The sequence below is a fragment of the Danio rerio genome, chromosome 14 (assembly GCF_049306965.1).
Source record: "Danio rerio strain Tuebingen ecotype United States chromosome 14, GRCz12tu, whole genome shotgun sequence".
Taxonomy (NCBI): domain Eukaryota; kingdom Metazoa; phylum Chordata; class Actinopteri; order Cypriniformes; family Danionidae; genus Danio; species Danio rerio.
The window spans coordinates 35,142,753-35,165,470 of NC_133189.1; the positions used below are offsets into that span (position 1 = coordinate 35,142,753).

The 22,718-nt window shown below is 40.3% G+C and overlaps 1 protein-coding gene and 1 long non-coding RNA gene across 2 annotated transcripts in view; one reads left to right on the forward strand and one right to left on the reverse strand.

The window, feature by feature from the left end:
- LOC108192168 (uncharacterized) overlaps positions 1–21,831 on the forward strand; it is a 33,245-nt gene extending 11,414 nt beyond the window's left edge. Inside the window, exons 3-4 of the long non-coding RNA XR_001801011.4 lie at positions 13,603–13,730; positions 20,476–21,831. This is a non-coding gene — a long non-coding RNA (uncharacterized lncRNA). The remainder of the gene's footprint in view (positions 1–13,602; positions 13,731–20,475) is intronic.
- Positions 222–6,086, reverse strand: npas4a (neuronal PAS domain protein 4a). Its single transcript, NM_001045321.1, has 8 exons — positions 5,611–6,086; positions 5,026–5,189; positions 4,832–4,934; positions 4,434–4,740; positions 4,234–4,343; positions 3,869–4,004; positions 2,003–3,780; positions 222–1,883 (listed from the first exon to the last, which is right to left on the reverse strand). The coding sequence occupies exons 1-8, from the start codon at positions 5,783–5,785 to the stop codon at positions 1,855–1,857; spliced, it is 2,802 nt and encodes a 933-aa protein (NP_001038786.1). The 5' UTR covers positions 5,786–6,086; the 3' UTR covers positions 222–1,854.
- Positions 21,832–22,718: the final 887 nt, after the last annotated feature.

Consider the following 22,718-nt stretch of genomic DNA (forward strand, 5'->3'; position numbering starts at 1 on the left):
CCTCTATGTCAAGTGTGTGCGTCAGTCTGAGTCAGATAGCGTCTCATCCTGAGCGTGCGTCAGTGCTGTTGCTGAGCAGTCCACGCTCCGGGGAAAGAGCGAGGAGAATGCTCTGAAAAGAAGGGATACAGCGACAAGGGTGATGGAGGCATGGAGGCAAGGCAAGGACAGTGGTTTGCAAAAGGGAAGCCATTAGGAGAAACGAGAAAGAGACACAGGAGTAATTTTAAGTGCACTTTAATATAAATGCCTCTGTTTTGACGACCAAATACATTTATCAGCGACACAAAAGAACACTGATCCACAATGTCCATTCTTCATAAATAGCATATGTCAAGTATGTTTTCATCTCATACGAAAGAAATGTCTTTGATATGTACATACTGTTGTTTGTACAAATGTACAAATGATTACAATCTTTAACCATTCCGCATCATGCCTAGCTAGAGGCATGTGCACCAAGCACCCTGTAAATCAGCATACATACAATAAAATACTTTTTATTTTTAAACTTAGCATGTAAATCGCTAGAACATAGGAATCAATCCTTTACTTGACCGTAGACAACTCTACGTTAGCATGTCGACACCATGGGAATTGAACCATTCTCAACCCGTGTCGATTAGTAACTGAATAGAAATAGAACCCTGTCCCTATTTTTCCTGCTCATTTTTTAAAACAAAACTTTGCTTCGTTTCATGTAACCCCTCTCAAAAAAGAAGAATCGATCATTCACACAGTCTTTGTCACCACTCCACACCGTAAAGTTACGATGTCACCGTGGTATTCACTGAATAAAGGTGCTGTTTTCTCTTAGGTGCAACCTCTCGATGTGTCAGACACACAAGAGCATCTGCAGATTGCAAGCATTACAAATATTGATGCTGCAAAAGTCCAGTGCAATTCCTTCTAGCCGTGTGCCCATCAGAGTAGCCGGGCGAAAGGATTCGTGACTCCGTCACTCAATAGTAGCTAGAAATAAGTCCAGTAATGTCCGTGCATGCAAAGCCATGCACAATATTTTGCCCCTCTACTTGGCGGTTTCCGCTGCAGCTTGTGTCCACCAGCCAGTAGGAGAATGACATGGAAAAACTTGACTTGTCTTGCACACAAAGTGGAATTTGTTCACATTTGTACATCACATTGAAACACATTTGAAAATGATATGTCCAAGAATTATTACATTCACAAACTCAAGGCCCAATGTAGTCTGAATTCTGTCATTTCTATGATTGTTTCTGACATTACAGCAATCGACGAAATATTTCAAGATTAAAGAAGTGAGTCAGCTGTGGGAAACACGCTGATGTTGATTCTTTTTGAAAATACCAAATATTGATCTGCAATGTAAATGCCTTCCACACATTGGGCTTTGTGTGTGTGATGCTGGATGACACGCATTGAGCCATATACGCTATCTGTTGCTTCTCACTGAAATTGTTCATGTCACTGAAGTTCACAACTGAGTTTTCACTACAAGTGAATACAAATGCAAGTCTGTAAGTTGATTTACACTTACAAAGTCAGAGCTGTTACTCTCACTCATATAAGCTCATGTTACATTACAGCAGAAAGACACTGACCTCGTAGTCCTTTTAGGACCTGTTCAAGACTAGTATATTGCATTGCTACCAAAGGGTTGCACTATTAATAACATAAACAAATGGGTAATCAGATGAACAATTGTGAACATGATGATTTACTCTCAATGGATTTGAGGAAGTTCAAGTCTTTTTGGCATTATATACATTATGTATATATTTATACATTTAATTAATATTCACTTTTCAGCAAAAGTAGCTCCATGAAATATGACAATATGCCATACTTAATGAAGTAAGTCACAGACTTATTTTAGAACGGAGGATCACTTCCACTCCCATCTGTAAGACAAATAGAGAGAACATAGGACAAAATGTTAGAAGGAATAATAATAATAACATTGTTTTGCCAGAATAATAAATAATTAAGACAGAAAAGTGATCTGCAAAAAGACCCTCACCTTTGCGGAAGCACTGTTGCGGCACATGACTTTGGAGTTGATACAACTCAGGTTGTTGCCCCAGGCCGGGGGCGATCGAGGCACCTGCCCCAAACATGGGTTCCAGGGCGGCCAGCTCCTCGAGGAGGGACTGGGCGCAGGGCAGGCCGGGCGATGGGGGGCTGACAGGCGAGGAGACAGGCATCAATATAGGGGAGGCAGGGGAGGCGGTCAGCTGCAGTGGTGGAGATGTTGGTATACCCGTGAACAGAGGCGATGATGCTACGTCTGTCTCCATGGGAACTTCGCCTGCTGCCTTCGTATCTGTCATGTTGCCTGCATTGACTGGCGACATCATAGCCCCTCGCCCGGCCTCATTGTTACAGTGCGCCGATTGGACGCTACAGAAGTGACCGGCACTCACAGCAGAGACCCCGTCAAAGTGCAAGGATGGACACCAGCACTCAGGAGTGGAGGGAGAAGAGGGGGGGCTAGAGTGAGAGGAGGAAGAGGGAGTCGGTGAGAGCGGAGGGGAGGATGAGAGGTCCTGGAGAAGGGTCTCTAAGACACTCTCCTCGAACAGCGACTCGTCATCCTGGAAGATGGGCAGGTCCAAGCCTTTCCAGGACTTGAGTGGGTAGAATTCACCCAGCAGTGGAATTGAATCAAGTCCATCAGAGTCCGGAGACTGAGAGTGTTCAGAAAGGGTGGACGGGACCAGCTTGGCCAGGAGTGGATCTAGGTAGAAGCCCTCTGCTAGTGTACTGATGTGCTGTGCTAAAAGCGAGATCTCCGTTCTCTCCTTTTCTCTGTCACGCAGTGAGGAGAAGAAGGGCAGACTTGGCTGTTTTCCAGGTGAGGCTTCTGGTGTTAGGAGACCTTCTGGTGGGTAAGGGAGCGGCCCGTGAGGGACGTCCACGTATAGCGGACCCCGAACTTCAGGTAAAGTCATGACTGTGCAGTCACCGTCACCAGGACTGTCAGGAGTAGGAGGGAGTTTCTCATAGAGTGACCCACTACACGGCTCCACTGGAAAGAGAATCTCTGTGGTTGGAGATGTTATCGTGAGTGGCAAAAGAGATGAGAGTGTTGTTGTTGGAGGTGGTGGGCTGCTTTGTGGGTTTGATGGCGCGGATGGAGAAAGAGATGGTGCTGTTGTCGTTGTTACTGTTGCGGTTTGACCAAGTGGAGGTGGTGAGGTGGCTCCAGTGGGATCAAAGCTAAAGTGAGGTTCCCCGAAGGGGAAATTGCTTCCACCTAGCTGAGGTGTGTATGGGGGTGTGCACACAAACTCTTTGGTCTGTTGTGCCTGGGAGGTAGGCACAGGTGGAAGAGGAAGGGGCAGGACTGGCAAAGGAGGATCTATCTGGAATGCCGGTGGCAGCAAAATATTCTGAGTGAGGAAGTCCAAATCTGACACTGTTGCAACCGTAACTGGAATGGGAGATGATGCAGAAGAGGGACTGGCCATAGGTTCACTGGGCTCATGCTGGAAGAAGGTCTCCTCTTCCATAGAGGAGAGACTGGAACGTGGGCCACTCTCCACTTGTGCAGGCTCCATTGAGGAGCTGCCACCTTGTTCCTCAGTAGATCCTGTACTGCATGCTGCTGTGCTGAAGTCGAAAGACTGACCAGATAGCCCACTGCTTCCTGGCGTGAACACTTGATCAGGGCTTGAGAGTGTTTCTGGACTCTGTAAGCTGACGCTTTCTTGTTGAGAAGTGCTTGAGCCCAGCACCAAGGAGAGTTGGGTCTGTTCAGAGCTCAGCTGTTGCCTGACTGACCAAGCCTCTGTCTCACTGTGATGAAGAGAAAGAAATGCAAAATTAGTAATATTCTTATTAACCCAACTTGGTCATTTAGACATGACTATATATATAGACTTACCTGATGATGTAATTGTTACTGACAATAGGGGTTTCCCCAGTTTCCAGCTGCAAGACCATGTAAAGCCAGACCCATGAGTGATCTGCTGTCTCTACACGAACCACCATCTCAGCTCTGCCCTCTCCTCCTTCTCTTACTGTGTGGAGAAAAAAAGATGAGCAAATCAAAACATATTCAGCTTCTTGTAAATAATATCAATTCATGTCTTAGTGGGTGGTCACAAGTACTTTTTTTTACTGCAAATGCATAGTACTCTATTGCTCGTTGTGAATGTCAAATGTTGATGGGCAACTGTGAGATAGATAGGAGCTCAAGCTGGGTCTAAGCAAGCAAATGGAGCTGAGAATATGTGTGTTTAGACTCACATAGGCTGCAGTGCTGAGCTGAGGCATGTGAAAGATCCTGAGGATGGAGGAAGCTGTACCAAGACTGGGACCGCAGAATCTCCACATTTAGACCCAAATAAACACTTACACTGAAAGTTGAAAAAAAGGAAGAAAATTATTTATTTTGAAAACACAGCATCATTAATCACAGTTATCAGAGTTCATTTATTCAACCTCACCTCTCTTGTGCTTCATGAAGCCTCATGTCTCGGCTATGCTGAGAACGGAAACATGGCAGGAAGAAGCTGCTCTCTAGTGCTGAAGCTGAGGTTGATTCTCTGTCTGAGGCAGTTCCACCTCTGGAAGTGTGAGGCTCCAGAGGAGCACAGAAACATACCCACACAGGGTTGGAAGTCCAATAGGATCCTGGGGAAGACTCACTAGGAGTTTGTGACAGGCAGCGTGCTCGAATTAAAACAAGCTTATTGCCCGCACTTTGCCTACGCACTGATTTGGAGGTGTTGAATCTGCAGCGAAACAAGCGATCTATAGGAGAAAAGCATGAAAATAATGAAAACATGGAAATATAGATATTGATATGTTTCATCCATCTGTGTTGTCATTTTGAATGTCTTACCTGTGTCAGGTGAAGTTGGAGGCACCAGGTTACTCCTCATAATAAAGTGGTCAGCAGTGTCTATTATGTCATACACACTGTCCCCTTGAGCGACCAAATCTACCTAAATATTCAAAAAAAAATAAATAAAATGAGGTTAACTTGCCTTTTTCTTTATATTTAAAATTACAGACTGAAATAGCATGTTTACTCACCATTGAGTGTCCGAGGTGGTCAGAGACGCTGTCTGACAGGTACAGTAACTTTCCTTCTCCAGTCAATAGCAGAAGAAAGCCTGGCATCCCTTGTATTAACTCATTCAATTCATAAAATGAAAGGAATCCCGTCGTTTCCTCTGCACTGCTAGCTGTAGTTATATCTGAAAAGAGTAATTTAAAGACTGAATAAACTGTTGCATTTACTGCATGTGTAAAACATTTCACACGATACGAAATCCACGAACGCGGTAGCGAGATTTACAATTCAGCACCATGGACAGCGTTTGTGTTTCAGCACCATGGAGAGAATTGGCGGTTTAAAGCACTTTCATTACGTTTCAATTTCAGTTTTCAGTACGTTTTTAAGGATATTTTTCAATTTGTATCATCATTCGAATATGCAGTGTAGATATTACAAAAAAAACATGCACCTGTTGCATCAACTCAATAAATAAAGAACGCGATGTACATGAATGCTTCAACACAAACGCAGATCTATAAAGCGTCTATAAAGTTCATATTTTAAGGATTACACACTTCTATTCGATTTTATACATTTTTAAGACATATTTAAATATTTACCTTGACTGAAGAAGACAGACTTTCTCGTGTACATGCACGCCAGCGACATGATATGCAGGTAGGAGAGCCGAGACTTGTCCGCATCGGAGATGGGCAACAAGTCCTTCAGGTTCCTAATTTCCGCATTTATTTGGTCCCTTCGAGCTTTCGAGGCTCCTTTAGTGGACCGATACATTGTGGATAGCAACGATGAAAACTGTTTCTGAGCTTTGCTGAATAAGTGGACTGCCTTGCAAGTTAAGAAAAGTGTTAGGCTCTTTCCCAAAAGAGTTTAGGCGCGTTCACAGGTGTGTCATCTCAGCACATGTCCAGAGTTCGGCTGTTCTCCATTCGCCTGCCTCTCCCGGGTTTCCCCCTTCGGTTCCGCCACAGCGCCTGGCTCAGGTTGCGGGGACCGGAGGATAGATGGTTCTTTCCTCCAGGTTGGGGATTGAGTCAGTCGGCTGCTGCTGAAGCCGTGTCTCGCCCAGATATAGGGAGTCCGTAAATCTGGTGGAGTAACATTGCAAGCCGGTAACTTATATAGGCTGGGGCTCCACCAGAGCAGGGGGGCTCCCAACGCGCCAACACCGACGTAAAAAAAGCGCGAGGGGAGGGGGGATGGAGTAAAGGGGGGCCAAGAGGGATTTATACGTCTCATATCAGTGCGAGCAATGCTGAAACTCACTCTCACCCCTCCCAACCCTGGCGCTCTGACTCTGCTCCGACGTCAGCATCCCATCTCTCCGTTGATGACGTTGGCTTGAAATCGGGAGCTCCGGCGACGCAAAAAGCCCGATTTGGACAAAACCGAGCAATGGGCGGAGACACAGAGTGAAACGTAGACGGAGTCACCGCACTCCGGTGTATAGACGTATGAAGGGGAGGGTGGAGGGGGGTTCTGTTTCTGAGCTGCATACGAACGAGATAGAGAAGCACTCTCTCTGAATCCTCTCGTGTGCCAGTGCTGATTGCCTCCAACCGAGCGAGTTCAGATATGATTCATAAAACCACTCCTGTGTTGCATTCCAATAGCTTGCTTGCATTGTTTGTTCATGGATGTAAAATGTGATGCAATCCCAGACATGATAGCTGTTGTCTTATAACTCGCTGCCTTATTTACACATTGTGACCACTGAACTAATGCTCATAGGGGCTTTCATTCATAAAAAAAATGGCAGATTATAGTAACTCAGCATACGGCACAGTTCACCGCAGTGCTTAATGATATAACTTTAAATGCAGCAGGGAACCAGCATCTGCCCCAGTGAACCAGACGGTGTAACCGAGAACACTGAAACACCTAATTATTACATAAATGCTTTCTCTCTGTCCTTATAAGGGAAACACGAGGCGAGCGTAGACAAGGACAGCAGCTGTATTGAGTTATGTCTTATGATTTTGTGTGCGTAAGGCGACATTGTGGGGAAGAGCCAATAGTTCACTCAGGATTTATCAGCGCAGTATGTAGTCACAGTAATGGGGGGAACATAATTGGTTGCTTCGTTATGAACTTGGGATGCTCTAACAAGGGCAGTCCGAGTGAGACAATAAGTTATTTTTAAACGGACATCAGGTAGGCTAGGATAACCCACAACTGTCTGAATGGGTTTTGTCCATGCGTAATTCTTATCCAGAAAGTGCTTTGCATTTTGTTAATGTATTGTCAGTGTTTTGAACAGCTATCAAATTTAGCTATCAAATTTAATCTAATTATTTAATATATTTAAAAACATGCAATTACAAATTCACACATATTAGAGATGTGTTTTATGTTGGCCTGCAGAGGTAATTTTATTTATGTTGTGTAATACAAATTGTGATAACAAATTATATTAAAATCCATGCACATGCAATTTTACTTTTATATTGCATGGGCTGCGGTCATGTATGCTGTCCTAATTGACCCGAAACACCTGTCAAACTTTTTTGTTTGAACAAAATTGCTCGTTTACATCTCAAACTCTGCTGAAATTCCTCTGGCGTCCTCTTAGGACAGTTTGTTCCATTCATAATGTCCGACCAGCCGAGCGTCTCAGACAAAAGTGTCGTAGAGAGGAACTCCAGCCCTCGCTGCGGTTATTGTCCCATTCGACTCGTAGAGGAAGCGAAGTAGCCTGATCAGTGAAGGTGAGCTATTTTTAGCAACAAGCAGGAACTCCAGTGCTTTTAGGAAAGTTCTCGAGCGCGACTCGCCGAGATCATTCAGCGATGCCATAAATCATGTTTCATTTGTCAGTCGTGAGAAATCACCAGGAGCAATCATTTAAAATATAGATCTGTATAGGAATATCTATCCAGCGATCAATAAAATTGTATTTTAGACCACCTCAGGGGCACGTGCACGTATCTGAAACCTGTTGCGCGCCCTTTTTCTAAAAATAGCTCCCATGGCAAGGGTCTGACAAACGCACTCGGGGAGATTCGACGTCCTCGGCCACATTTTTAGTTTTTTTAATCACACATTTGTTTACTGTGGTCAAAAATAGACGTGTAGGAGTTTTTGTGGGTCTAGGTCGAACCTTTATTTTATGGATTTATACGCGTGTCCTTTAAGCTTGTCTGATTTGCATTTTGTTTGTTGGTTTGGGCTAGAACAGAGCTAGGCTTAACCCAAATCCTGCCTTAAAGTAGCAAACAGATTAGGATATGTACATTGAAAAAAATGATTCATTGGATTTACTAGATTTTATTTAAGGTAAGAGGCTGCAAACAATTTATATGGGATGGGACAATTAAACAAACAATTTAAGTTGAACATTATTTAATTTAATTTGTGTTTTTTAATTCAGTCCAAAGTTGTTTGCAATCACTTACCTTAAAAAGTCAATCCAATGAATCATTTTCTTCAGTGTAATGTGACTTTTTTATTGGGATACGTATTTAGGGAGCTCTCAACAATTTGTAGACTGCACAAAGACACTTTTAGAGCTGAAATATCAAAAAGACACAATGAGTAAAAAATCCAAAGTGTATTTATATGGTCCCAACTGGCTTTAAGCACTCATGTTCAGTGGCAGAATTATGCATGAGCTGTAGTTGGAAAGCAGATCCCTAAGGATCCTTCATAATCACAGCAGACAATCCATGAATAAACCTGTTAACTAGTTGGTGGGTTTTTATGTTCCGCAAACTTAGAGTGATTCAGAAACACTTATGCGGGCAAAGCTTTCTCAAGGTGTAGCTTGTGCGAATAGCCTGCTCTTTGGCATCTCCAGAGCCACAATGATACAATACTAAAGAAGAATACTGTTGGCAAACACTCATTAAGCTCATGTGGATTAGCCTGCACAGGGCTCGCAGTTGATTTACCCATTGGGGCCTCCTGTTAAAGTCTACTGTTACACAGTGTAGCCTTTCCCATGCACCCATTTGGGATTCCTTGTGGGTTAGTCCATGTGTGACTTATTATGTTTAAAGCTTTGGTGCTTCCATTAGTTTTTCATTTACAATTATTTATTAATTCATTCATATGTTCATTCATATATTAATTTTCCTTTGGCTTAGTTTCTATTTCAGGGGTTGCAAACTATTCCAGGATACTTTATGTTTTACGCAGCGGATGTCTTTCCAGCTGCAACCCAGGGATACACTCATATCACACACACTCATTCATACACTACGGCCAATTTAGTTTATTCAATTTCCCTGTACCGCATGTCTTTGGTCTGTGGGGGAAACCCATGCAAACACAAGAACAACATGCAAATTCCACACAGAAATGCCAACTGGTCCAGCCGAGACTCAAACCAGTGATCTTCTTGCTGTGAGGCGACAGTGCTAACCACTGAGCCCCTTATGACTGGTCATTCACCAATTTTCAAAAACAAGTGGACCAATTCTTGAGCAAACATTTAAGTTTCTTTATCTGGAAATTATAATAAAATCGCTTATGTTATGTCTACATGATTGCACTTAATTTTTGTAGTGCCGATGAGGAAAACGGCTTACAAATCAAATTCAGAAAGCTTCCAAATGTGTTGATGTCATAAAAGAACCATTCTGGGTCTCAAAAAAGCCTTTTCAGGCAACAGTTTTTAAAAAAAACTTTTTTTTTTGTCTTAGTGTGAAAAATAAATTTAATGTAAACTACAGAACCATTTTCTATCTTTTGTGAATTGAAAAGGTGGACCAGATGATAAAAGGCTCTTCAGAGGACAAATAAGGTATCTTTATTTTTAAGAGTGTACGTTTTGTTATTTTTAACATAACATAAAAATGTTGTCCGCTATGTTCTGTGAGATTGTGTTTAGGAGTAGGTGACATGGGAAAACACAGCTAATTTACATCTTTGGGAATGTTTGGTCAATTTGTATGAGTCTAATTCATATGAAAATGTACAGTTAAAAAAATAATAATATGAAGGCCCACTTTTAAAGTCACAGAATGTACAAATGCTTACAAAATAGCCCATATAAATCAACAAGACCTAAAATAGTTTTAGACTGGCATGAGAGATTGTGTTGAATATGATTTGTAGTTGGTGTCTTTTGAAAATTTCCATAAAACATGGAAACACAAGGTGTGTCAAAATTTGTGTTTCCTATTTATTAATTTTCCTTCGGCTTAGTTCCTTTATTCATTAGGGGTCGCCACAGCGAAATGAACCGTCAACTTATCTAGCATATGTTTTACACAGTGGATTCCCTTCCAGCTGCAACTCAGTACTGAGAAACATCCATACACACTCATCCACACACATACACTTAGGCCAATTTAGATTATTCAATTCACCAATACCAAATGTCTTTGGACTGGAAAACCAGAGCACCTGTGTGAACATATAACTCTACACAGAGATGTCAGCTGGTCCAGCCGGCATTTGAAACAGTGACCTTTTTGCTGTGAGGCGATTGTACTACCCACAGTGCCACCATGCTGCCTCTTTCTAGTTATGGTTTTATTTTAAAAAAATCAATTCTAACTGTTTGAGAAATTGCTTTCGAAACATTGTGCTGTTGTATTGCCGGAATATAAAGTCTTATAATCATAATCGCGTGTAAATGAAAGAATGCGCTTAATTACAAATCAGTAATTGATCTCAGAAACTCTCATACAGATTTAGGGAACACTGTGTCAAAGGTGAAAGTAGAGTTGTGATTCAGTAAAAGAATGACCTAAATTTTCGCATGTTCTAATGGGCCTCTATTAAAGCTTGAAACACAATTTAGGTCTTTTCCAAATGTTTGCACGTTTTCATGGTGGTTCTTGTGTTATAATCTGGGACAACAGATAAGGGATCAGTCTTTACTGGATGTGAGTGAATGGATAATTCTCAACATGTTATCCTTCTGTTAGCAGTGTGTCACCGAGAGCAGGAAGATGTCATTTAGCCTGTAAGTGCACGACTGACTTGACTGTGCCAACATAAAGTCTCCTCTTGTTTGACACACAGTGAACTAAAATAGCAATGGAGGAAGTGAAGAAGTTTTGTATTATGTATTGCATTTTTATTGATCAAAAACAAAAATGGATTGTAATTTTACATAAAACAAATAATAATCACAAAATAAATCTGGCATATTTTTACATTTTAAAATATTGCTACACTTTATTAATCAAATGAAGGCATAAGTGATATATTATGGTAAGAAGTTGAGATATTTTTATATTCCAGAATTATTGGAATTAATGCATATTTCTAGCAAATTTTCCCATGCATTAAAATACATGTTTGTTTTGTTTGGACTAATGTTACTAATGCAGTTTTTATTAAAAAGTAACAGTCCTTTTTCATTCTTATTTTAGTTTGTACTTCGGTTTTTAAATTGAAAATATTCAAGTTTTAAAGTAGAGTGTTGCAGTTGGATTAGGTTTTCATTTACACACTCTGAGGAAGCAATATAATGTAATGTGTATTTATATAGCGCATTTATCATGTATGACCATAAACCCAAAGCACCTAATCATGCCACACCACCACCAGTGTGCAGCATCAACTTGGATGATGTGATGGGAGCCACAGTACAACAGAGCCAGTGTGCTCACCACACACCAGCTATTGGTGGAGTGGAGAGAGCGTGACAGAGCCAATTTAGTGGATGGGGATGATTAGGAGACCATGATGAGTATGGTCAGACAGAATCTGCGGACATTTTTTCTATTTATTTATCAGAATTAGTAAAAAATCTGTGGATTTATGCGAAATGATTTTAGGAGAACTAAAAACTAAAAATATGAAATAAAAAGTAATAAATTTTTTACTTTTATTTATTGTTTACAATGCAAATCCAATTAGATTGACCCATTTTGTAACCAAAGCAATCATATCTCTCATATAATGTATCTACTAAAAGACAGAAAATATTACTTTACAATCTGTATTGTAAATAAATTATATGAACATTTTAATATTACTATAATTATATCAAAATCATATTAGTAAAATGAATTTAAAAACTGAACAAATATGAATTCACACACATTTTCAAAAGTAAATTCATAGACTTAATGATGGGCTAAAAATCTGCAGAAATCTGTGCGTGCAGAATCCATGTGGGTCTAATGATTGGTAAGGGCCAGTTCTGGGAATTTGGTCAGTTACACCCCTGAGTGTACTGGGGTTAAACCCCTTCTTTTTACAAGAAGTGCAGTGGGTCTGTTTAACGTCTCATCCAAGAGACGGCACTCACTGTCAGTATGCTGTCCACCACTGTCTACTGACAGTCAACAGGCTAAATAGGCTGAAAATCTCAACCATTTCTGCCACATATTCTCCCACAATAGTGTTTAGACTAAAACAAAAGAAATTAACAGACATCAATTATAAAACAATAACAAAAAGTAATATAAACTCCTCATTATGCATAAATAACAAAATGAAGACAGAAAGATCAACTGTAAACCTATAAAGTACAGTGCTCAGCATGTAAAAGTACACCCATCTTTTAATTTATATTTCATTGCTTGTTCAAGCTATACAATATTATATGTGTGCATCTATATTAGATTAGTCAGTACTGAAACCAAATCTTGAGCTTATCTAAAAAAAATAACTTACGATAACGGTCCAAAAACGAGTAGACACAAATTTATATGTTATAGAAAAATATTTAATACAATTTTGAAAAAAGAGGAAAAATCAAGAGAAGCAAAAAATATATATAATTTAGTTGATATTTTGCTTGAATTTAATTGTGTTATCTTTTAATTTCTATTGAAGTTTGGCAGCTACATTATTATTTTAATAAATATATCTGTTTAATAAATCTGTTTTGTTTAAATGCACCAAAATACATTGCCTATATTCATGGAGAAATGGATAAAAATATTCATTTTCAATTTGGGGTGTACTCAATTATGCTGAGCGCTGTATATGCAGTCAATTTGATTGGGAACTGTACTTGTGGTAATTATCTGAAATGACATTATCAACTTTTGTACTGGGTGTCACGGTGGTGCATTGGGTAACACGATCGCCTCACAGCAAGAAGGTTGCTGGTTCGGGCCACAGCTGGGTCAGTTGGCATTCCTGTCTGGAATTAGCATGTTCTCCCTGCGTTCACGTGGGTTTCCTCCAGGTGCTCCAGTTTCCCCCTCAAGTCCAAAGACGTGGTATAGGCGAATTGAATAAACTAAATTGGCTGTAGTGTATGTTTGTAAACAATATCTGTGAATGCAAGAGTGCATGGGTGTTTCCTAGTGCTGGGTTAGGGCTGGAAGAGCATACGCTGCGTAAAACATATGCTGGAAAAGTTGGCGGTTCATTCCGCTGTGGCGGCCCCTGATTAATAAAAGGACTAAGCTGAAAAGGAAATGAATGAATGAATTAACTTTTGTACTTTTACTTATTCACTTAAAAAAATACTATTAACTCAAACCTAAATCTGTGCAACTTAACAAAGAGTTTTGTAAGTTCAATCAAACTAAACTAAAACTAAACAGAATTAAAACAAATAAGAAAAAAAACACTTTAATGAGAAACAAATGTCACTGGCCTCTTGTGCAGTTGAAGTGGGCTTGTCTTCTATCTCAAGATTCATTCTCTCTGCATTGCTGTTTATTTTTACACAGAGAGAATCAAGGTCTTTACTCTGCCTCTTGAAAGAAAGGAGCTAACCTGTCGCCTAGCAACACCTCCCACTCCTGCTGAAGCCAGAGGAAGACTGAAGCCGTCTATGAAACTGATGAGAGACATGGAGGTAAGGAGTCGGGAATGGGCTTGACTTTCAAGAGAGGCTGATGTATCGTGCCACTGCGCCACTATATTCCCAATATCCATAACCTCCAGACAGGCCGATGAAGTTGCACCTGTCGGGGTATTTAAATAATCTCGATTTGAGCACAATGAATTATCTAATGCATTGTGTGCGGGGATTGATTCATATAAAGTATTGTGAGCGAGCAGATGTAGCACTCAGACACCCACACACTACCTCCCTTCCCCATCTCTGTCAGAGATACTTCCCCAGCCTGCAGCCTGGTGTTTTTTTATTCCAGTGCAGTGTATTTTTAGATCCAGAGCCCAGAACAGTGGGAAAACGTAGACTTTTGTTAAAGTTTTTCATATCTTGAGCCTTCAGTGTTGTTTGTGAATGCTGACTACTAATTCATGCACATTTTCATTGACAAGTGTCAGTACTTGCGCACCTGCTTTGCTCTGAGTCATTTACTTTCTTTCTTTTTTTTAAACAAACTCTTTCCACCAGGCTATTTATAGTCCGACAAAAGCCTTCTATAATTCCATAAGGCCTTTTCTCTCTCTCTCTTGCTGTTTAAGCTCGCTACTCAATTCTAGATCTACATGCCAGCACATTGTGCTCTCACCCTCCTTTCTCTCTCTTTCTCTCTCTCTCTCTCTCTCTCTCTCCCTTCGTAAGTTGTTGCTGATGCAAGGTTGCCATGGTGATGTGATGTAGATGTGTGACATCAAAACAGACCTCAAGCAGCAGATTTTTTTCCCTTTTCAGTCTGTCACTCTCTCTCTCTCTCTCTTCTGTTCTCCCATCTCATTTCAAATTAAGCCAAAGGCATTGCATTACAAAACACCTCCGTGAGCTTCTGATCTAAACCAACCTCGCAAATGTTCGAAAGATGTCCTTTTAACTGCGCATCCCACAGTTCCTCTTAAAATAATGCAGCTCTTAGTGACCATAAGAGATCCATTATTCTTCCCCATTGAGGTCCATCTTTGATAGTAGGAAGAGAATGATCAATGATTCAGTGCACTGCTGCTTTTCTCCTCAGCCATCTCTGTGAATCTCAGTGGTGTGGTCTCAATGTGTAGTGCAGCTACCTTTGAAACAATATCTGTATTGGGCAGGTTTGTTGTTTATCTACGTCATCTTTAGATTTACAGCGTTAAATGTATTCTTTTAAGTCAAAGACATTACTAAAATGTTAACCCTTTAAATACTCCACCAAGAAAAAATATTTGGATTGCGTTTCTTATCTCTTAATGATGCTAGTTTACACACTCAATGCACTTTTTTTCATATCAGCCTCTACCAAATGATTGATATGTCGGTTTATGGTTAAAGTACCGGAATTAATACATATACTATGAAAAATCTCAATTTATGAAGTGTAAGACTACAAAATATTCAAAATAAAACATTTTTGAATAATAAATCATCTTTTTTTGAAGTATGTCATAAAATATTTCAAATTCTCATTTAACATGTTTTCTTATTTAATACTTTTTTTTTTTACAATAAACCAAAATCAGGTGTAATAGTGCAACAGGATGTGATTTTTTTTTTCATTTTGTAAACCAACAATTCTGTGTAAGCCATTATTTAAAACATTCTTTAATTTACTTTAACAGTCTATATTTAAAACAGCAAAAACACAGTCATCCATTTGTTTGAGGGGACGTCAAATGGTTAAAAGAGTTTCTTGTCAATCACATAATTTATTCACTAAAATAGTTGCATGTTTATTTGTTATGCAACTTACATATTCAAATGAGAACAATGCAAATGCAAGGTCGACAAATCAATGGAAGTGAAATTGAAGTTTGATGAAGCTTTGCATAACTATTAGAAGAGAAGAGAGTGGGCAGAGATGCTGAGAAAGAGGAGGTGCAGGGAGGGAGGGAGGAAAGAAGGTACTTCAGTGGCTTTTTTTAGCTCCAGGCTAAAGTTACGATTATTGCTTTTATCCATCCTCAATTTTCCCTTTCCTCCCTCTCTTTGGAAGCAAAAATGTTTCCCCCCAGGAACTGATATTTTCCCCATGATTACTGATCATCTCAGCAGCATGAACACTTCCGCGCAGTTGGTCGTAGAGGAGCAGAATGGCCCGTGTCATTCACCATTGCTGAATTTGAACAATAGCAAGAGTTTTTTTGGCCCATTGAATCATTGCTATGAATTTATGAATGGGGAGTCCATTACGTGACAGTTTTCCTCAACTCACGCTCTGAGTCATTTATGCCTACTTCATATAACGGCTTATTGGGGGGTCACATGATGAGGAATCATATTTTCCATCCGTTCCTTCTGTATGAAACAGTCATTTTCAGAATTCAAAACATCCGCTCCAGTTTAAAAAGATGAGCTGTTAGAGTGAGCTGTGAAAATGGTTCATTCACAATCTTTTGACAAACCAAAGAAGGTGAATATACCTAGATAAAGGTCTGTTTGCACTCCCATTCATCTCAAAGCCACTCTTTTGGCTATGTTAGATAAATCAGATAATTTTATGGGTGAGAGAGAAAAGAGTGAAAAATGGTCGTGATCAGTTAAATTAAAATATAAAATTTTATATTAAAGCTAAAACCGCCATAAACCTGAATGCACACCTTTCAAAGGGTGCACAGAGTTCATCTAGTTGGAGCTGTGTAAGCAAATTTCAATTTCGTGACCTTAAGAGTCAAATTAATGATTGAGAATAGAGGCTGTGCCCTTGTTAGCTCACCTTCTTTCCATGCCAAGGATGATGGTTCTAATTCCACTCTGAACAGTTCAGTAGAATCAGAGTTCAGTAGAATCAGAGGGGGTTTAAATGGCCATGAACTAATCCACCAACCCCCCACCCTGTCTCAGCATGGTGTTTTCACACATTTAGTTTGAAAAAAGTCAGGAAAATGGTGAGTCCAGCTTTGTTAAGGTGGGAGGAAAGGGTTTGCATGAAGAGGGGAGTTTCATTAAGTTAATTTTGAAATAATTATATTATAATTATAATAATTTTGATTAAGGTATGCATGGTTCTGCTACATTCATTTCTCTATGCCCCAAACCGAAATTCATCCTGCCATGGCTACATTACAGCTTCTCATTCAAAACATACAGTCGTTGTTTTTTTTATAGCGGGTATAATCACACCAAAACTTATTAAATAGTAAGTGAATTATAACAGCGCCATCTTTTTCTGTAATTGAAGTAGTGCTGTGCATTATTTGTTTAACCCTTTAAGGTGACATGTTGACTGACTGACTGACTGACTAACAAGACTAACAAACACAACGTAGCTTTCAGTTAGGATGAACACAGTTTCCATAATTATACTTTATAGATAAAGGTCTATGACTGCATACAATGACTTTATCTTGCTGGAGTTTAAAGCCATTTCGCTTCACTTCAGGACGCATTAATGCCGCTTTGTAGGTCTATTGGAGACATTCATAAATATTTCTAGCAAATCTAATAAATATTGGACACATACTTGTTACATAAATGCACTAAATCGCACTTCAGCAGTTTTTATTTGAGAGCATGCAAGAAAATACACTTGAGCAGCGTATAATTGAGGCGGCGTGCAAGAAGTTTTGTGCACAAAAAAAAGAAATCGGTGCACAAGCAAAGAGATTTGCATGCTCAGATTGCATAAATTTGACCTCGACTTGTAATACTACGCTCACATTATTTGCCATTTAAATAATGCTATAGGTAGTTGGTAGATCTGTGTAAAAGGCCTGCTGCCACAGCTGGAAAAAATCCTAGAGAAAAAACTAGTATATCTTAAAAACTGAAAGGGTTACTGCTGACAATAATGACTAAATTCTGAATAAACCATCTATAAACCAAATATACCATCTGATTAAACATAAACAAAGAACATTGATTACACACTTACCAAATCCGTAAAGACAGGACAGTCAACACCAACTGGAACTGCATCTTTTTTTAAAAGAAGACGAGAGGCAAATCCGGATTTCCAAATTCAAAAAGCTCTCGGGTAAAAATGTTCCTTACAAACATTTTTGTCGCTTGTTAGCAGACCACTGTAATCCACACTTGTGAGCTGTGATCTCATCACAGGGAAATGGAAATAAAACCTTCGTTGCGGCACAATTATAAACCCAACACTGACGTCCCATGTCTCCAAACAATTCTTCTTCTTTCACTTGTTTGAATTAAGGTTGGCACACCAATATGGCGTCTCTCTGAACACTAACAGGTAAAGGAAGTCTTCGAAACTATATCATGCATATTAATGAAGTTGCATCTCGTTCATAATAGAGCGCGCTGATTGGTTCAAACCAAGTTTTTTTCATGAATTAATGAAAAGATGTTTCACTTTGTCCCGGAGGCACAGACAGCCAATTTCCACGCTGGAATTTACACAATGATCTCATCACTGTGACGTAGTTTCCAAATTTCTTTTTAAACCGAAAGAACGAATTTGCTCAAAACAACGCAAAAACAACCAATTTTCACTTTTTAGTGAAATATTTGTGTCCTAATAGTCTTAAACGTGGAACATATATGTGACTGTCAACATCTCAAAAAATGTGTTTCGTGACCCTTTAAGTGTGACCCGTTAGGTGTGTTTCGTGACCCTGTAACTAGTGCTGTTACCTGAATGGGAGTTTAGGGGGGGCTGTAATGTACCCCAGCAAGTAAAAGCTCTGGGTGTAAACCTCACTCTTTATTCTTGTTAGAACAACACCAATGCAAGTCCTGCTTTTGTGATTCAGGAAGGTTGCATTGGTGCTGTGACTTAGGCCGTACTCACACTAGGTACAGTTGCCTCGAACCGGGCCAAAGCACGCTTGTCTCCCCTCCCGTCTCCCCCGACGGCCCGCACTCACACCACAATCGGGCCTGGGCACGCTTACGTCATTGATGCTGCGCTGTTCAGTGAGAAGCGCTGTCACTCAGCAGCACAGTGGAGATTTCTCTAGTTATATCGTTTCAGTCGTTTGCTGTGCAGTGACATGCAGTCAAATATTTCGCCAAACAGTCCTTAGGGATGCGGTGACACGCAGTCAGATATTTCGCCGAACAGATCCGCCACTTTTGGCGCTCATAAACAATCATAAACCCCTCGTGCTGCAGGAATGAGGAGGTCTGCTGAAGGTGCGCAGTTGTCGTGCAGTGAGGAGTTTGCGTCTTTAATAAACTATGTCAGTTTGCGTTCACTGAACAGTAAGAATGATTAATAAATCCATATGAAACAGTCCCTTAAAAGTCACGCTGCTTTCAGTTTTGGGCTTTGGCGCGTTTTGCACTCACACTACAAACATACCGCGCCAAAGCCCAAGTGAACCGCGCTCAGGCCCACCTCTTCCAACCGGTCCAGGATGTGCCAAGTGAACCGTGCTTGAGCCAGATTCAGCGCACTCACACTTCTCAAACGATCCGGGAAACGGGCCTGGGCACGGTACGGATGGCATGGTGTGAGTAGGCCTTTAGATGTGGATGTTGTAACAGGCTTCATGTGGCACACCAGGAACTGATGGCTGCTAGAGGCTGTCGTTTTTGCTATCCTTGTTTAACCAACCAACTGAAAACACTGGGTCAAATCTAACTCAAAACAAGGCAGTTATTAATATCCACCTTTAAAGTAGGAACATGCATGCTTTTGGTGGCTAGATAACATATGTATGCGTCCCTTTGTGATTATTCCCCAGTGATTTGCTTCTGAAAGGGTTTGAGGAAGGTAATACACATTATATAGGCTTTATTGTGAACAGAATGAAGTCATCTGGTGGATCGGTGGAATGTGTGATTTTCATTTTTTGCAATATGTTGTTAAATCTGCCTGAAGCGTCATTTAGTTTAGCCACAGAAGCTGTTTTTTTAACACCCTATGTTAACACTCAGCAGTCTGACTCTCACCCGCAGGCTTATTCATGGTGACAGTCTCTCACGCATTACTCATTCACTCATCGTGAGGATAGAGTCGATTTACTGTTTGTCTCTTCATCTCTGACATAGATGTGTGCTGTTATTAAGTCCAATAAGCAGTTTTGCCCCTCTCTTTCCCCGCTCAATATGAAGCATTAGGCCTCAAATCAAAGTAAGTGTATCCTTAGGCTGAATCTGTGTGAAATACAGCATGTCATAAATGATTTTGCTCATTATGGGAGTGCGGTGGTGATTTTGGACACTCAGTGGTCTGTATATTTTTACTGATTTAAAAAATATGCTCCATTCTTCATTGTAGGAATTCTCTCTTTATTGCCATCCTCTCTGCTCGCACACCCACGCACCCATAGCAACACGTTGTCGTATCATAGTAACCACATTACGCAGGAGGAAAAATTAAGGGTGGGTTGTGGAGGTATCTTTCACTGACCACTATGAGCATGTAGCTTGAAAACGGCTCCTTGTATTCAATGCTTGACAAGGGTGAGATTATGAAAGTCATTCATCACTGAATATTAAATCTATAGGCTTTTAAGGGAGGGGAAAATGTATGAAGCAATGTAGCACATTAAAGCTGATATTCACTATAATTTCTCATCTAAAATTACCTGTCGATTCTGATTCTAGTCTCCAGTTTGTGAGCCATATAATGCAATTAGCGCTTCTCGTTTGTTTCATCTTAATAGCCAATCAGTGGTAGATGACTCTTATTATCAAAGTCACTGTAGCTCAGACAAGACCCTAATCAAGGTGCGAAGGTAATTTTCAGAGTTCAATTTAATTCCCTTAAACAAATGGCCCAATTATCAGTGACCAACATGTGTCTCTTTTCACTTTCCCTCTGTGAAAGAGCCCCCGTCTGCTCTTCGACGGAGGTCCTGCTTTAATCGGGATGCAGTGGACCGAAGCTAATGAGACATGCTAATAGAGCAACTCTGTCAACCCCAATCACCCATTTGAGCTGGTTATTCTCCATACGGACCCTAATAACTGTTCATCAAGGGTCACAAAACATCCAGTTTACACATTTGTTTAGAGAGACTATTTCAAATTTTTTATTAGCCATACTAGTCAACACTGCTAGGCAGTGGTGTGGTTGACGAGCACACAGTGTAGGTGGCCCTCCCTACTGGCGGATCCCTCCCAGAATGTAGTGTTCGCCTAGGGGAAACTGGAAACTAAATTTCACAGAGAATGACTACCCCATGGAAGGTGTTCTGTGCCAAGGGGTAACATAAAGTTGATTTCCACCAAGAGTGGAGCCCAAGGAACCTGATCTCTGATAGTAAAACAGAACATGATTTCTACCATGAGGAACTACCACAAGGAATGCATTCTCAGCTAAGGAGAAACTTGAATGCATATTCCACCGAGTGAGACTACAACAACACAATTCGTGCTGAGCAGAAACCAGAATGTGAGTTCTACTAAATAGTCCTGTCTATTGTATGCTGTCTCAGCAAAGTGGAAACTGGAATGTAATTTCCATAAGGAGGGACTACTACAAGGTACACAATCTTTGCCTAGTGATTTCTTCCTAGTGGTAAAGCAGTTAACATGGTTTCCACTGAGGGTGACCACCTCAAGGAACGTGACCTCTGCTGAGCTGAAACTGAACAGTTTCTACACAGCGGAGCTACCCCAAGGAACACAGTATCTGCCACTGACCCCAAGTACCTTAATCTCTTCTTCTGGGAAATTAGTACACAATTTCCAATGAGATGAACTACCACAAGGAAAGAGATCCCTATCATACAAAAATATGATTTCTAGAGAAGAGAACTACTCCAAGGATGGCAATTCACTCCCTAAAGGAGTGAACACAATTCCCAGCATAGGTGATGACCTCTGGGAGCCTTATCTCTGATGGTATACCAATGCACATTTTCTACCAAGAGGAGCAAACGCTAAAAACTACCTCAAGGAATATGTTCACTGCTCAGGGGAAGGTAGAACACAATATCCTGCAAGGGTGACTGCCACAAAGAACATGTTCTCTGCTGAGCATGAAACCAAAAAGGATAGGAGTAAACACTGTTTTAACTGAGAATTGACTCCAAAGAATGTAAATTTGTGTTGAGGGGGAAACTGGTGAAACTGGAATGTGATTTCCACTGAAGAAGTTAACCTGCCTGAGTGATCCTAACAAGTTGGACGTCTAAAGAAACAACTGGCAATGGCAATGGCACTGCTATCCTGATTGCAAGTAAGTTTTACACCATTGTAGCAAACTAAAATATCCCTAAATAAACAAGACAGTGCATGTGTCATGTTAAAGTTCAGAAAATTATTTAATTATCTTAAATTTTAAATAATTCTTATCACAGATTTAATTAAAAACTTAAAGGTAGAATCATTTAATGATACAATTAGTGTTACATAGGATTCCGTCACGTTGTAATGTTTGTGGCAAAACAGCAGTTGCTGGTTATTGTAGATTGTCAACTTCATGAAGTAGCAGTTAAAGTCGTGCAGGCACAGTATGATGTGAATGCCATTGCTGTCATCAATGGCTAATATGCTTAATGTTACCATCTCTGTCAATCAAAGACTGAAATGCCAAATCTACCAAAGGGGATATGAAGGAACAGATTTGCACTAGACCACTGCATAATCTGTGTTTTGGAGGATTAGACCTTGTGAACTTTTTGTTTTGTTCCCCATGAACTTACGTCTTACTTTAAACTACCAAAATATACATTATTGTATTGTGTTCCACATAAAGAAAGTAAATGATGACAGAATTAAAGTTTTGGGGTTTTTTAGAGACAGCCAGCTAATGCTGCTATAAACCAACTAAACCACTACCATCTAGTTAAAACTGGATTGTTATCTGGGAGAATGGCGTATTTATTTAGTGCTTATATTTATGTCTACCTATAAAAATCGTGTCTGGTTTGCCCACCATCTCCCCACACATGCTTAGCAAATATGGATAACATGAAGACTTCTCTGTTGTTTGTAATGCAATTAATCCAGCGGATGTCACAGTCGATGAGTGCTTGTTTTGTAATAGCCTAATGTATTTAACAATGGAGGCGGAGGGCAATAGTGTTCCCTCTTTTCATTCAAAAATAACCATGAATGTCCAGG